At 43.3% G+C, this 13,322-nt stretch overlaps 1 protein-coding gene across 1 annotated transcript in view; it reads right to left on the bottom strand.

The window, feature by feature from the left end:
* Positions 1-12,405, bottom strand: part of LPCAT2 (lysophosphatidylcholine acyltransferase 2) — a 30,301-nt gene extending 17,896 nt beyond the window's left edge. Inside the window, exons 1-6 of the mRNA XM_032701374.1 lie at positions 12,279-12,405; positions 6,485-6,624; positions 5,301-5,518; positions 3,916-4,028; positions 1,488-1,548; positions 489-547 (exon numbers count right to left, since the gene is read on the bottom strand). Coding sequence (XP_032557265.1) covers positions 489-547; positions 1,488-1,548; positions 3,916-4,028; positions 5,301-5,518; positions 6,485-6,624; positions 12,279-12,398 — 711 coding nt within the window. The 5' untranslated portion in view covers positions 12,399-12,405. The remainder of the gene's footprint in view (positions 1-488; positions 548-1,487; positions 1,549-3,915; positions 4,029-5,300; positions 5,519-6,484; positions 6,625-12,278) is intronic.
* Between the last annotated feature and the right edge of the window lie 917 nt (positions 12,406-13,322).

The following is a 13,322-nucleotide window of genomic DNA, read 5'->3' as shown; positions in this document are numbered from 1 at the left end:
TTACACATGTCAGTGAAGCAGAGCCACACAAGGAATGCTGCATGAAAAGAATATCTGCAAAAGTGCCCTCCTGAGGTGCCTGAAGGAGGGGTGTTGGATGTTCAGAAACTTTGAAAGTCCCTTTGCAGTAAGACTGTCTTGAGCTTAAACAAAAAATGATGACTAGTAGGGAAGCTGTGTCCATTTTAGACCGTGAAGTGCAGACTCTGTGGCACCGCAGGAAGTTTCTAACTTCTGCTGCAATACTTTCCTGCCTTCCCTCTCCCTTCAGCTGACAAGCCCAGCACTAAGTTTTTCACAGTCAGAACAGCAACTACACCATGGTGACACTTGGGAAGCGTGGATTGCTTTCAGGAGCTCTTCAATGCTAAAGCTCAGGACAATATATTCTTAGCGACAATGCAAAACATTTATCATGTAAAGTACCATCTAAGTCAGGATTTTGACCTCTGTATTACTGGTTAGTGACAGAAGAATGTTCTGCTTACCAGCTTGTTGGGGTACCGGAGTAACACAGGTTGTACAGGGACTCGTGAAACAAAGGCACCTGCAGCCACAAATTAGAACTGATTGTTATGACTGAGCTTAAACAGCAATTGGGAGTCTTAAGTGGTTCATTTTAGACATGGTATCTAGAAGGAGACATTTTTTAAAAGGCAAGGAGAATGAGAAGTATTATTATTCTTGTTTAGGGTTTTTTTTAGTTGTTTGGTTTGATTTTCTGCTTGTTTATTTGTTTTTAGATCAGCAGCACAAGTAGCAAGATGTCAGGACAGAAAAGGGTTAGGCTCCATTTCAAGGAGAAAGCTGTCTAAGATTCCTGGATTGTTCAAAGTCATTTTCTGTGTATTATCTCCCTGTTGATTGGCATTCATTTCAAGGGATTAGATGCTCACAAGGCTGTTGAGCATTTCCTGACTCCTTCTCTGTTCTGTTATGTTCATAAGTGACAGGGATCTGAGCATACAGCAGTGGTTTGTAACTTTGCTACCTAAACAGTTAAGAAAGGAAAGCAACATGGCTCTGACTGTGCAGCACAACAATCTAATGATCACTGATGCTATTTTTAACACCTTCCTATGTTAAAAATCTATTGTCCTGGCTCACCAAGCACTAGGCAAAGATACTTCATTGCCTGGCAAAATTTACAGGAATCTAAGATTGCACAACTGTAATCTGAGTTCATACATTCATCTCATTATAATCACAGTTACCTTTATGGGTAAATAAATTAGATGAAAACTGTACCCAGAAAAACCCCCAACCAACTAATTATATATGTCATAGATATTTTGCATCCTATACAAATCAGAAAAGTAAGCTGTCTAGTATAAAAGAGGGGGTTTAGTGCTACTGAAACTTTAATAATGTAAGGGATTACTATAGTGCTGTTGTGGATGATGTACCTGCAGAAATACATCCTTACTACAACTAAAAATTAATAATCACAGATTATTTTCCAACAACAATGTGACAAAATATCTCACCTTGTTTAAATGTGATCAGGCAAGATCGGTTTGTGCAGGTGCCTTCTGGGAAAATCAGTATCTTGGATTTAAAGAGAGAGAAATATATATATGTACTCATCCACATATTTCATAAAAAGATTACACTTTAGCTTCTGTTATGCACAGGCTGACTTTATGCAAGTTCTGTGACCTGTTGTACTGTACAAGAATATCACTGTTTCAAAAGGAAATGAACAAATAAGTGAAGGATGCTCACAGTATTATTAACCTGGCCCATCTTAATTTGAAAAGAAATGCTTTATAGGAGAGGGGAATGGCCTTTGTCAGTACAAAAGACTTTAAGTGTTTCTCTCCAAATTTTAGTGTTGGTAATGATAGGAGAATTGTTCCTCTCCTGCTGCCAGCAGCTCCTTATATAACTGGGCTGACAGGAAGTGAATGAGGTACTTGAGCATTTACAGGCACAGATGCCATCAACACGAGTGAGATTCCAGCTGTGATGAGATGTCAGCTTGAGCAGCAGCAGCAAAAGGCACAGAGAGCATGTGTGTCTGTGAGGCAGAGCTCTGGAGGCATCACACCCCACAGCAGCCTCTGAACCTGAATGACTCACACACCCCAATACCCAGAAGGTTTCTGAACTGGTGTCTGAGATACTGCACGAGGTGCACTGTGAGCTGCAGTGGGACACACTGAACCCAGTCCCCTGTGGAATATGGGAAAGCTTTGTATTTCTCATATCACTACAGGATCACGAGCAGCATTCAAAAAACACCTCAGGACAAAGAACTGGTCTGGATTGAGTGTTCAAGGTGTGCTCCCAATTCAGTCCAAATGAACAGGTCAAGGCTAGATGAGAAAGGGCCTCAGTAGGTCACACCCAAGAGACACAGACTGTTCTAAGGTATGACAGAGGCAGCTGCACACACTGATTTACAATTAGTCCTCTAGAGATTCTGTCATCAGAAATCGTTCAGTGGGGCTATGGACACAAACATGATTCTGCTTAGCCTATGTCCTAATCCCCAGCAAACAGGTCAGTGACTGATCAAAGAGTAAGTAATCGTTCCCTCCTTCCTCTTTGTTGTGGTACAGGGTTGGAGAAGCCCTAATCAGAACCTCATGCTATTAATAAGGGTGCCTAGCCTTTTGTGTTTGGGTTTTAAGAGGAGGGAAGAGGGAATCTAGCTGCTCTTTCTTTTCTGTCATGCTAAGAGAATGCAGCCCAGGCACTCTGAAGATGGTATGACAGACATCATCTTGTGGTTGAGTTTCTCAAGAAAAAGAGAAAAAAAAAGAATAGGAGGAAGGTGTGGTCAGGGCACAGGACTAGGAATCACCCAGTGACACCCTCAGTTGTACTGCTGTCTTGGAGATTCCCAGATTACTTGACTCATGGACTATTTATGCCATAATATATACGTAGGTTTTATCCCAAGTGCAGCACTGGTGTAGAGTCCATTTCCCTTTCCTCCCCATGCTGCTTTCAGCAAAGATTAGGTCTACCAGGGCATTCATCCATAAAAGTTTAGCAAATCTTAAGCATCAGTGTAGTTTGTAAGCACAGTATTAAAAAAAAAAATCTTCCTAGCTTTGACATGTGAATATTTAAAATCCTCCGTATAACTGACAAGTTGAAAAAGATAATGGAGGCTCTAACACTGTTTACAGCAGCTTAGAAAAATGCATTTATGAGTCAAATTAATGTAGCCAAAATGCTAAAAAGCTTTTTCTAAGGTGTTTATGAAGTGTTTAAACAATGCCATTACAAAAAAAACCTGGCAAGTGTTGGTCTTCCCTACTTGAATGGTCTCTGTTTCTGGAGACTGTTCAGAAAGTAGAGGAGTAGACAGCAGGTCTAGCTGTTACAGAGATACCTGCTATTGACATCTATTATTTTCACTTGCATCTTTTACTTTTCTTCAAAAGTCGTTCAGTGGAACAACAGTGAAGGAAAAGTTAACTTTTCTTACTTAGTCATTTAGGAGGTATCCAGCTATGACTAAAGACACCTTGTGACTTTAGCTACTGAAGCAGTCACTTTCAGTTTTTATTTTAAGGAAGTTAACCCTCAAGAAATCAAGAGCTAATTCAAAACACAGAGCATGACTTTATACACAAATATGCAGAGGATATCTTTGGAGAAAGGCCTTGTATCAATGACTATATTTTTTCAGCAGCTTGGCATGACAGTGTATTTGTGGGTTTACAGCATTATTAACCGAAAGAGCAAACTGAGCTCCACCTCAGCTATTCTCTACGTGAAGAACTGCTGTTTTGAGCTGTCTGTGCTGGAGCTTGGACAGCCTGGGTTACCCATCTCACCAACTGCTCATCCCCTGACTGTTGTGAGCACAGCTTTCCAACCCGGCTTCTCACCCGTGAGCTGCCTTCAGAATACTGACTCACATACACCAAGGCAAGTCACCTGCTGTTTATTCATTACCTGTGGCCACTGGCCTCTGGATAATGCTCGTTTAGTTATCTCAGCAACCGTGTTCTTCCGGGAATCAGGGTCTTGACGAGAAACTGCTACAGGCTGAAGGGAACTCAAAATTGCTGTGAAAGAGATAAAAAATATGTGTCTCATACGAGTGTTGAGAAAACACATGGGTTCAAGGCTTACTTGTAGCAAAAACTTGGTCTTGTACTAGGAGATAGACTCCACATAAACAACTTTTAGACTAAATTGATAAGAGTGTTATTATTCTCCTCCTTCTGCAAAATGGGAAGTAAGACACAGAAGACACAGCTACACTGCCGGCTGAGGAGCTTTACAGTAATTATAGACATCTGAAATTCAGCCAAACACATTCTAAGAATATTGCTGTTATTTTTCACTGAGCATTTCCACACAGTTCTAAGAGAGGGATCTGACAGGGTCTCTACTCATGGGCCACACTCAGGCCTAACTCATGCAGACTGCACTCAACAAGTAGTTTGAGCCTTCCCTTTTCAGTTACATAGCATGCACAACTTCTGTGTTAATTACAGAAAAAAAAACCCTCATTTAATCAGGAATCTGCATTATAATGTGTGGACTTACTAAAATGTGATGAGATCTGGTGAAGAATTATTTTCTATGTCCCAGTCCTGTGCTTTTAAGCTAAAATCCATATATTATCTGTTAGCTTATTTTTTACAAAGACACTTTGCTATGTTGCCTGCTGAGTTTAGTTCTGGGTTACTGTATAGCCAGCAGGAAGTCTACAGCTGATTCCAGTAATAATGCAAACAGAGATTCTTTTTGTGCCAAAAGGAGGAGAAAATAATAGAAGCATGAGTCATCTGATCTTTTCCATTCTCTGCATTTCCTTTTTGAGTAACTCCTCTTTTCTTCCTTCCTGGTCTTGCTCCCATTAAAAAAATCCATAACAGTGCCTGCAAGTTTAAACTTATACATGTGGTATTTTCCAGACTGCTGCAGTTTGGGTCTATTTTGAAATAACCTTCACCAATTTGCGTTCTACATTTATGGGCCACACTGTTAAAAGACAGCAGTCAAAAATTTCTTGAGCTACCTACTGGGAGAACTAAAGAGAAAGCTTCTAGCCTGAGCAGTTGCAAAGCATGCTTTCAGTATAAAGCCAAGTTTAAAGTGATATTATATTCCATACCTGAAAAGAAACAGCATACTTCTAGACATATTTACCAATTCAGAAAGATAACGTCACAGGAATTTCACTGGAAATAATTTGTCAGTATCTTTGGAACCTAAGGACTTTAAAGTCTGCCTCTAAATCACTTTAAGAGGTTAAATTTTTGGCCTAGTGTCAAGTTGCTGACTTGTAACCTTTTTGTTTTGTTTTGTTTTTTTTCATAAATACTTACTGCCAAATACCGGCGTGGACAGGTTCTCTGCTCTAGACACTATCGATGGCATTCCAGTTAGGGCACAAACAATGGCATCAAAAAAGCTTGAATGAGGAGCTGCAACAAAGATTGGGGCTTCTGGGAGACTTGCTACTTTCCCTTTTACTTTAACCTGGAAACCCATTATGAAGAAGGCGGTACGAGTTAGGCCTGAGAGGGTTGTCCGGATCATCCTCCTTGTAAACAGAAACACAAAAATATCATCCATCTTACAGTCAATATTTCTCCTGTACTTGAAAAGAAAAGCCCGTAACAGATCTCCTACTTCTAACCAGCACTGGGGCCTGACACAGGGCAGCAGGAAATGCAGGGCTAAAGGGGAAGCAGGGAAGGGAACATCACCTTTTCCTGATGAAACACAAGGCAGTGTGCAGCACCTTGTGAAATCCTCCTCCCAGCTACACTATTTCTCTTGCCATACATATCATTGCAGCATAACATTATTGTGAGCGGAGTAATTAGCAGATTCAGCGGGTTTTTTTGTAAGAACTTAGGTAACTGATACTGTTCTTTCACCAACCATTTTAAACAAGTAAGATCAAATGACAGTGTTCCCTTACTGGAACATGTTCCCACCATAAGGGACATGTTCCTTTCATGGGACACTCTGTAATCTCTTGGACTTGTAAGAATTCATTTCCTGTGTCTCCTCCTCCTCCTCCTGCAGTTACAATGCACTGTAGCTAAAAGAGAACTTCATTACTCTGAGGTCATCAGCTGAGTGACTGAAACCCAGAACCCACAGAAGCAGCTGTAAAATACCACTTCAAGGGCAATGCAGCCAGCAGAGGAGCTGTCAAAGCTAATTTTGTCATAGCAGAAATTACAAAAGCTACACAGAAACTCAACCTACATAATGTTACCAAATACTTTTCTTAATGAGTTTCTTTTCTCAAATATTTCTATTAGTATTATTGGTAAAATAAGTTCTGGTTTACAAACAGCCTACAAAGATTTTCATACAAATTTCTTTTTAGCCTCAAGACAACTGAAAATCTACCTATTTAAAAAGCTCCGCTATTGTTGTAAAATACACTCATTAAAAAGCTGCTTCATCTAAACAGGTAAAACTGAGATGTCATTGAGGAATCCTCTTTAATCAAAAGAAGGAGTGAGAGGGAAGAATGCTTTAGACCTTTTACCTTCTCCATCCTTTCAGTGGCACAGATCCTCTTCCACGCTGACAGAATATTGCAATTGATGCAAACAGCCAGGCTAGCAGTAAAATGAATGTGATGCATGTGGCACGGAGGGGTAGCAAAATAATCCCCTGCAGAACACTCTGGAAAAAGAGAGGGGAAAAATCTTAAGAAATGGTATGAGCAGGAATGACACTATTATCTGTGTAGTTACTTTATAAGGACTTTAAAATACTGACATTATTGCTACGTGATTCAGTAAGGAAAGCATTAAAGATTAAAGGTTCTTATGGGGAGTCATTCTTGGTATTTCATTTTCACTTCTGAGTTCCCATTTCAGGTAGAACTGGAATATCTGAGTATTTAGGTTTTTGGCTTGGATGTTGTTAGACACAAAGGGTAAACAAAGTTTGCTGGCTCTAGTTTATATTTGGTCTCAGTCTGCAGCACACAACCAGCTTGGATGAGCCTGCCCAGCTGACACATATCTCCACTCCAGAGTCTTCTGCCACTAGCTGCCTGTCTAGAAGCCAAGTGGGATTGTTAAGATGACTAAATTGTACTCTTGCCCTTTCAAATGACAAATCTCATGTTGAGTCACAGTATTGCTGAAAGTGATCCTCACTACTGCTTCTGGGAGCTGTGCACACACAACACAACACCATTTCCCCTAGCTGGGACTTAAGCAAAATGGAGTTTCAGCTGCCCTGGTTGCAAATAATCCTCAAATCTCATCCTCAGCACCCCTCAAAGGAATTTTTAGCTTGCAATTTTTCTTGCACAGCTCCAGAAAACAAGTGTACTGGCACAATGTTGCACCACAGGCAGCTTTGGTGCAGGGAGAAATTCTTAATTGTTTTATCCAAGCACATTAGGTTAGAAACTATGTCCTGAAGGTTGGCTTTTATGGTGCAACACATCACTGCGCAGATTGAGCAAGCCCAGGTCTCTGGGAGGCAGGTGAGCTGTGTTAGCAGGTGCAAGTCATAGCTGAACATTCCTGGTAAACCACTAAAGGGTTCAACTCCCTTTGGCACCTAATCCAGCTCAGCTCCCACTCACTGATGAGGACCAGCTCGTGTGCAAACATGTGCACAAAACAATACATACCCAAGCAGAACTGTAATGGTGATTTTTTTTTTTTAAATTTATTTGGGCTATGTTTCTAAAAGTCCCCCAAAACTTGCATGAGAGTGTATCATTGTTCACAGACTGACAGCTCTGCCATTTCAGATATACAGGAGAAGTTACCGAAGGAGAGTTATGTGAGTTTAACTTCTGCTTGTGAGCTTATTATTTTTTATGCTTTACTGTTTTTTAAGAAAATCTACTACTGAACAACAGTGTTACTTTCTCAAAATCAGACTTTCTAGTCAGCTCTTTAACAATGGCCTCTTACTCTAGAGAAAAAGCAAGGTTTTTAATAAGTCAGTTTTACAAAACAGTTTGCAACTTCCTAGAGTTGTGATTAATAAGCAACACACTGGATTTTAATTTGCATATTTTCTTTAAAAAGGAACAAGTGTTTGTAGTATATTTGGAAAATAAGCATCTTAGTGTATTATTTATCCAATTCTTTGATTTAGTCAGTTGCTTCCAATTTTCCTTTCACCAGCATGATCCTTTCCCTCCCCACCAAATCCCTTCCACCTTCATGTAACATCCTCTTATTGTCCTCTTGTCAATATTCAGGAGAGGCTTTGCCATCTGGCTCTAAACCCTCTGACATGGATGAGGATTAAAATGAATTTAGGCCTTTGAGACTCAGTTCTGTGACAACAGACCAAACAAGACAGGGGGTACATGTGCATAAGCATGTGAAGCAGGTACACTTTATGTTCTGCAAGCACTGCCATATCATGTGTTTCCAGGAGAGATCTGAACACTCAGGTGTGGTTATTTCCTTCTTTTATATAACAGTTGTATATAGCTAGCTATGGAATTTTAACTATAACTTCATGGACAAGAGGAAAAGGACTGCTCTGGATCACAAAATCAGTTTGATATCTGGGCACAACAGATGTGACCCTGGAGATCTATTGCTCCCACTTGCTCTGGTGCCAGTTGTGGTGAATCTGAAAAAGTCAGGTAGGAAGTTAAACCAACCAAGACTCTTTGCTTCCCTCCCAAAATTAGATGTGTCTTTTTTTCTCTACATGCATCCTGCTGTACTATGATCTATAGTCCCAGTTCAACATTTCAGCTGCATTCAGTTATCCAAAATGGGCAGCATAAACATAAATCTGTGTGTTTTGAATTAAAGTAACTTTTTTCTTTATGGAAAAAAGAATATATATGCATTGAACTACAATGAAAAATAAAGGATGCAATAGCAAAAGCAAAACAATTCCTTCCTCAAAACTTCAATAAATTCATTAATCTATTTCAGGCAGATGCACAGGTGGTACTGATTTGCTGATGCAAGCTATTGGCTTTCTAGGTCAGCAAAATGAGGTTTCTGCTTCATCAGCTACAGACTAGGGTAAGAAAAGGACAGAAAAGAGAAAGGTCAAGGTAGGCTAGAAAAGAGAAAGCATAGGAGAAAAACATACAAAAGAAAATACAGAGTTTAGTAACTACTAAGGATAATCAGAGCCACTCCAGTTTCTGTGTACAGTAATCACAAAGAGAATAATTCTGAGTCATTCAAAGAACCTTTTCCCGAATACTGAATCACCTGTGTAGTTTCTGTTTACTGTGTCTGCAGTAAATGCATATCCTGTCACTGCAATTCTTGCAGACAGTCCTGGCAGTCCAGGTCCCACTCCCATAGCTGACTAACCCTTGATCAATACATGGGATTATGCTGTCACTGATGCCAGGAACCTGGGAAGGGGAAAAGCAGGTCTACCAGAAAGCCACAGAATTCAGTTTGAAATTCAGCTGCTGTCAAGTTGTCTAGGAAGCAGCAGCAGAGCAGGCTGGGGACCAGAACAAAGCCCAACTCCAACTGAACTCCTCTGATGTCTGGTCATATGGACAGTCCCCCAGAGCAGCATATGCAGAGCTAGACAGGGTCTTCTGTCACAGTTCCCAGGCAGTCTAGCTGCTTGCTTCCAAGCATGGGGTTAAAAATACTGCTTTTAGCATGCTGGTTGTGCCATTACATAGTTGCAGAAATCCACTGAGCATCTCTTCACAATAAAGCAGAATCCAGTAATGACTTAACCGGAATTTGTGCTTTGCAGTCGCAGTTCAGAAGTTAGGACAGCACGTGAACAATCAGGATGAACAGAACTAAAACTAAAAACCAGAAAAAAATCTTGATGATGAATTGCAGCCAACTTCAGTCAGAGGATGGAGACCAGAAGTCTTTGAACAACTGTTTTAAGATCTTGTTTGGCACATGTAGATGTTTAGCACAGCAAAACTGATCCTTGCTTTGCACATTCTAAAGAATGGCAGAAGTCTCATTGGTTGGTAAACTATCAGCAGTACAAGGACTGGCAAGAAATTGTAAAATATTCTCACTCCACTTTTCAGTCTGGCTACAACCTGTTCATACATTTGAAGCTGATTGAAATGCAAACAGCTAGCCTGTCTCACTTTCAAGGACTGTTCCTCAGCCACACAACAGCCTTCACACTGAAGGAGTTCACCAGCATATGGAAATCCTGTTTTGGGGTCCCATAGAGGGTTTTGAAATGGTATGTTTCCATTGGTATATGTTAAAGGAACAGTATAGAATAGGGAGGATATAACAAAACTATCCTTTAACATGCAAGAATGGAGAAACACTACACTTGACATAAATGGAAAGAGAAGGGATACTTCCCTCTTTTGGAATTTATAGTAACACTCTCCGGTAAAGCCCTGATTCCCAGGGCTGGTCTGACTGACACTGCTGGGCAAGAGAGGAGCAGACAGGACAAAGCAGTCAGTAGGAAGTATCCCAGTCTTTATGACTATAGGGGGGAAAGAACAGAGGGGAGCAACCCACAACATGAGAAGGTTCTCTGTCTTATGATTTTCTGCTTTGCAATTCTGTGACTACCACAGTTTTGCTCCTAAGCTGACTAGCACCAGGCCCTGACCCAGCCAAGTTCTTTTCCTTCTAGGTGCATTATGGAGCTTCATATGGAATGCATCTTGCTTGAAGATATAACTATATTTTTCAACCCTACCTCCTGAAGGAAAAAAGTAGAATATATTTATTATAGCTAAAACGGTAATTGTAGCTTAAAAATACAAGCTTTCAAAAGCAGTCTGTGCATCCTCTAGAAAGAACAGCCAGCATGGAAAGCTGTCCATGTCTGGAACCTCATTAAGAAACTGGTTTCCTTACTTCAGGGTTCATGCCTAAAGCTACTGATTCAGATGCACTTCAAGTTTGTTCCAGGCTGCTAGTAAAACATAGGGGATAAAAGGATTTGAAATTGTTTTCCAGGTTTCTCACATTTCCTTCACCCAGTTACCTTCAGGGCAAACATTGTTTATAACTTGAAGAGCTATATGAAACATAAAATATTTAGTTGTACATCAGCCTCAGATATTTACAAGGATCAGCAGAAAATGCTGCAATTCCACTTACATGTTGATGTCCTCATTGTCCTCACTGATATGTCAGTTTATGTTTGGTTCATCAGCTAATTTTTAGAGTCTGTTTTTAAAAATTAAAGCCCAGAAATACCTTCGGCTTTCTTAATTGCATGAGTATCCTGTAAGTTTTGTGTGTGCTTGTACACAAGCCATACTGGGACAGCATTCAGGTCAGATGGCCCAATGATGCCAGTCAGTAACCCAGTGGAATTTGTGGACCCTTTTTTGTTGGACAATATATGTATGGAACCAACCTCCCCAACCCCAAATCAGCCTAAAGAAAGCTAAGCATCTGAAACAGGATGACTGAAAAAAAGTTGCTTTCTATTTCAGCTTTTCATATCAGAGAGAAGTTATCATCTTTATTCGAGAGCTGAAGCACCTGATGTGATGGATTGATGGACAGTATTTCATTCTTGAAACAGGACTCCTGTTTTCTCTAGGAATGAAGTGTTATTGACAATGACTGCGCAAATATTTTCAAAAGCTTGTTGTAAATCTCGTGCCGAAAGGTTTAAGTCAATTACCCTCTGCGTGTGTGTGTCGAGCAAGCCTGCAGTTTGTGGACTCTGGAGAGTGCTGGCTTGAAGAACTTAATTTCAAAAAACAGTGACTTTTTTTACAAAAGTGCATCTTCGACCGTTTACAAAACTTCTTCATGTATGTGCTCTCTATCTCTAGACTAGATCAGGAAGCAAACTAGAGGGGAAGGAAGTATTCTCAGTCGCTGCCTGCTCGCGGCCAAGCCAGGAGCAGTAGATGTGTGACAGTGTCAGGGTTGCTGCCCTTCCCTCCGGGCTCGGGGGTCGCGGCGGCGCCGGGCCCCGGCAGGCGGGAGTTTCAAACCGCGACCGCTCACACGGCCGCGTCCTCCCCTCGGAAGGAGGGCTTTGTACAGCGGCCAGCAGCCCCCACCCCGTGGAGTGATCTCCACCCCGCACCGGGGACAGCTCCGACAGCGCTGGGTCGGAGCGCGGAACGCGCCGCTGGTTTAGAGCCGCGCCCGGGCAGCACGGCCGGGGTGCGGGCACTGCCGGGGCTGACAGCACTGCCAGGGGTGACAGCACGGCCGGGGCTGACAGCACTGCCAGGGGTGACAGCACTGCCGGGGGTGCCACCGCGGCCGGGGGTGACAGCAGTGCCCGGGGTGCCGTGCCCGCCCCGCCCGCCGCGCTCCGCTCGCTCAGATGCGCATCCCAGCCCCGGGCAGTCCCGGCCCGGCCCCGGAGGCCCCTCCCGCCCGCGCCGCCAGCCTTACCCGCAGCTTGTCGCCGGCGCCGAGGCGGCCCGGGTGCACGAAGGGGTTGGGGACGGTGGGCGGGCCGAAGCTCTGCTGCCTGGGCAGCGGCAGCACCCGCGGCGCCATCTCCGCCGCCATCCCGGGCGGCTGCGCATGAGCCGCCGGCGGCGCCCGGGGCCGGCCCTGCCCACGGGCCGCGGGAGCCCCGCCTCGGGCAGGTGAGCACGGGCGGGCCGGGACCGGCCGCTGTGCGGGGCACCCTCGGGTCAGGCGGGGCTACCCGGCGGTCCCTGCCCGCCCCCTGCCCCTGGCCGAGCCCAGTGCGCGGTGCGGTATCGCTCGGGGATGTTCATAAACACTGCGATCTACGCGAGAGAGGAGAGGGGCGAGCGCGGTCACGGCGCGGGACAGAGGTCGTTTCTAGGAGAATGGTGCATTTCCAGCACTGCATAAGGCTGGTACAGAGACTGTGGTCCGGAGTAGCCGAGGGCTATAGATCCGCTGCAGCCTTGCCCTTGGCATCGCTTGCCGCACGCCTGCCCTTAGGGCTGCCACACGAGCAGCCTCTGCAGGGCTCGCAGTGCTATAAAACACCGCTCCCGGCGCCTTCTGACAACCAGCCTGGCAGGGTGAATGCCGCTGCTGCTGGTTTCAACCCAAAAGGAAGTTCCAGCCTGGCTATATTTAGGAAACAGGCTTTTGGGTTCTCACGGACATCCGCTTCAGTGGTGGGGCTGAGCCACCGGTCTGTGCGTGCAGAGAGCGCTGGTCTAAGAGCTCCGACCTCCTGCGTGACATTGGTTCAAACGCTTTTTGAACCAGAAGGAAGCCGAAGGAGAAAGATGCTTTTCCCTTTCTCTTTCACGCAAAAGTATTAGTACTTCCTGACACAACATTATTCTGCATGTTGCTGGACTATTCATACTGCTGTAACAAAAATAATTATAAATGTCTCATAGTTCAGTTCCCACTTTGACGTGTCTGCTTCCACAAAGACATCATCAGCATTAATAAAACTTAATTATGATAAAATTATCATTTGTGTTTTGCAACTGCAGGTGC

This window comes from Chiroxiphia lanceolata, chromosome 13 (genome assembly GCF_009829145.1).
Source record: "Chiroxiphia lanceolata isolate bChiLan1 chromosome 13, bChiLan1.pri, whole genome shotgun sequence".
NCBI lineage: Eukaryota > Metazoa > Chordata > Aves > Passeriformes > Pipridae > Chiroxiphia > Chiroxiphia lanceolata.
Note: the sequence above shows the minus strand (reverse complement) of the source record. Positions and strands in the feature narration are given on the sequence as shown.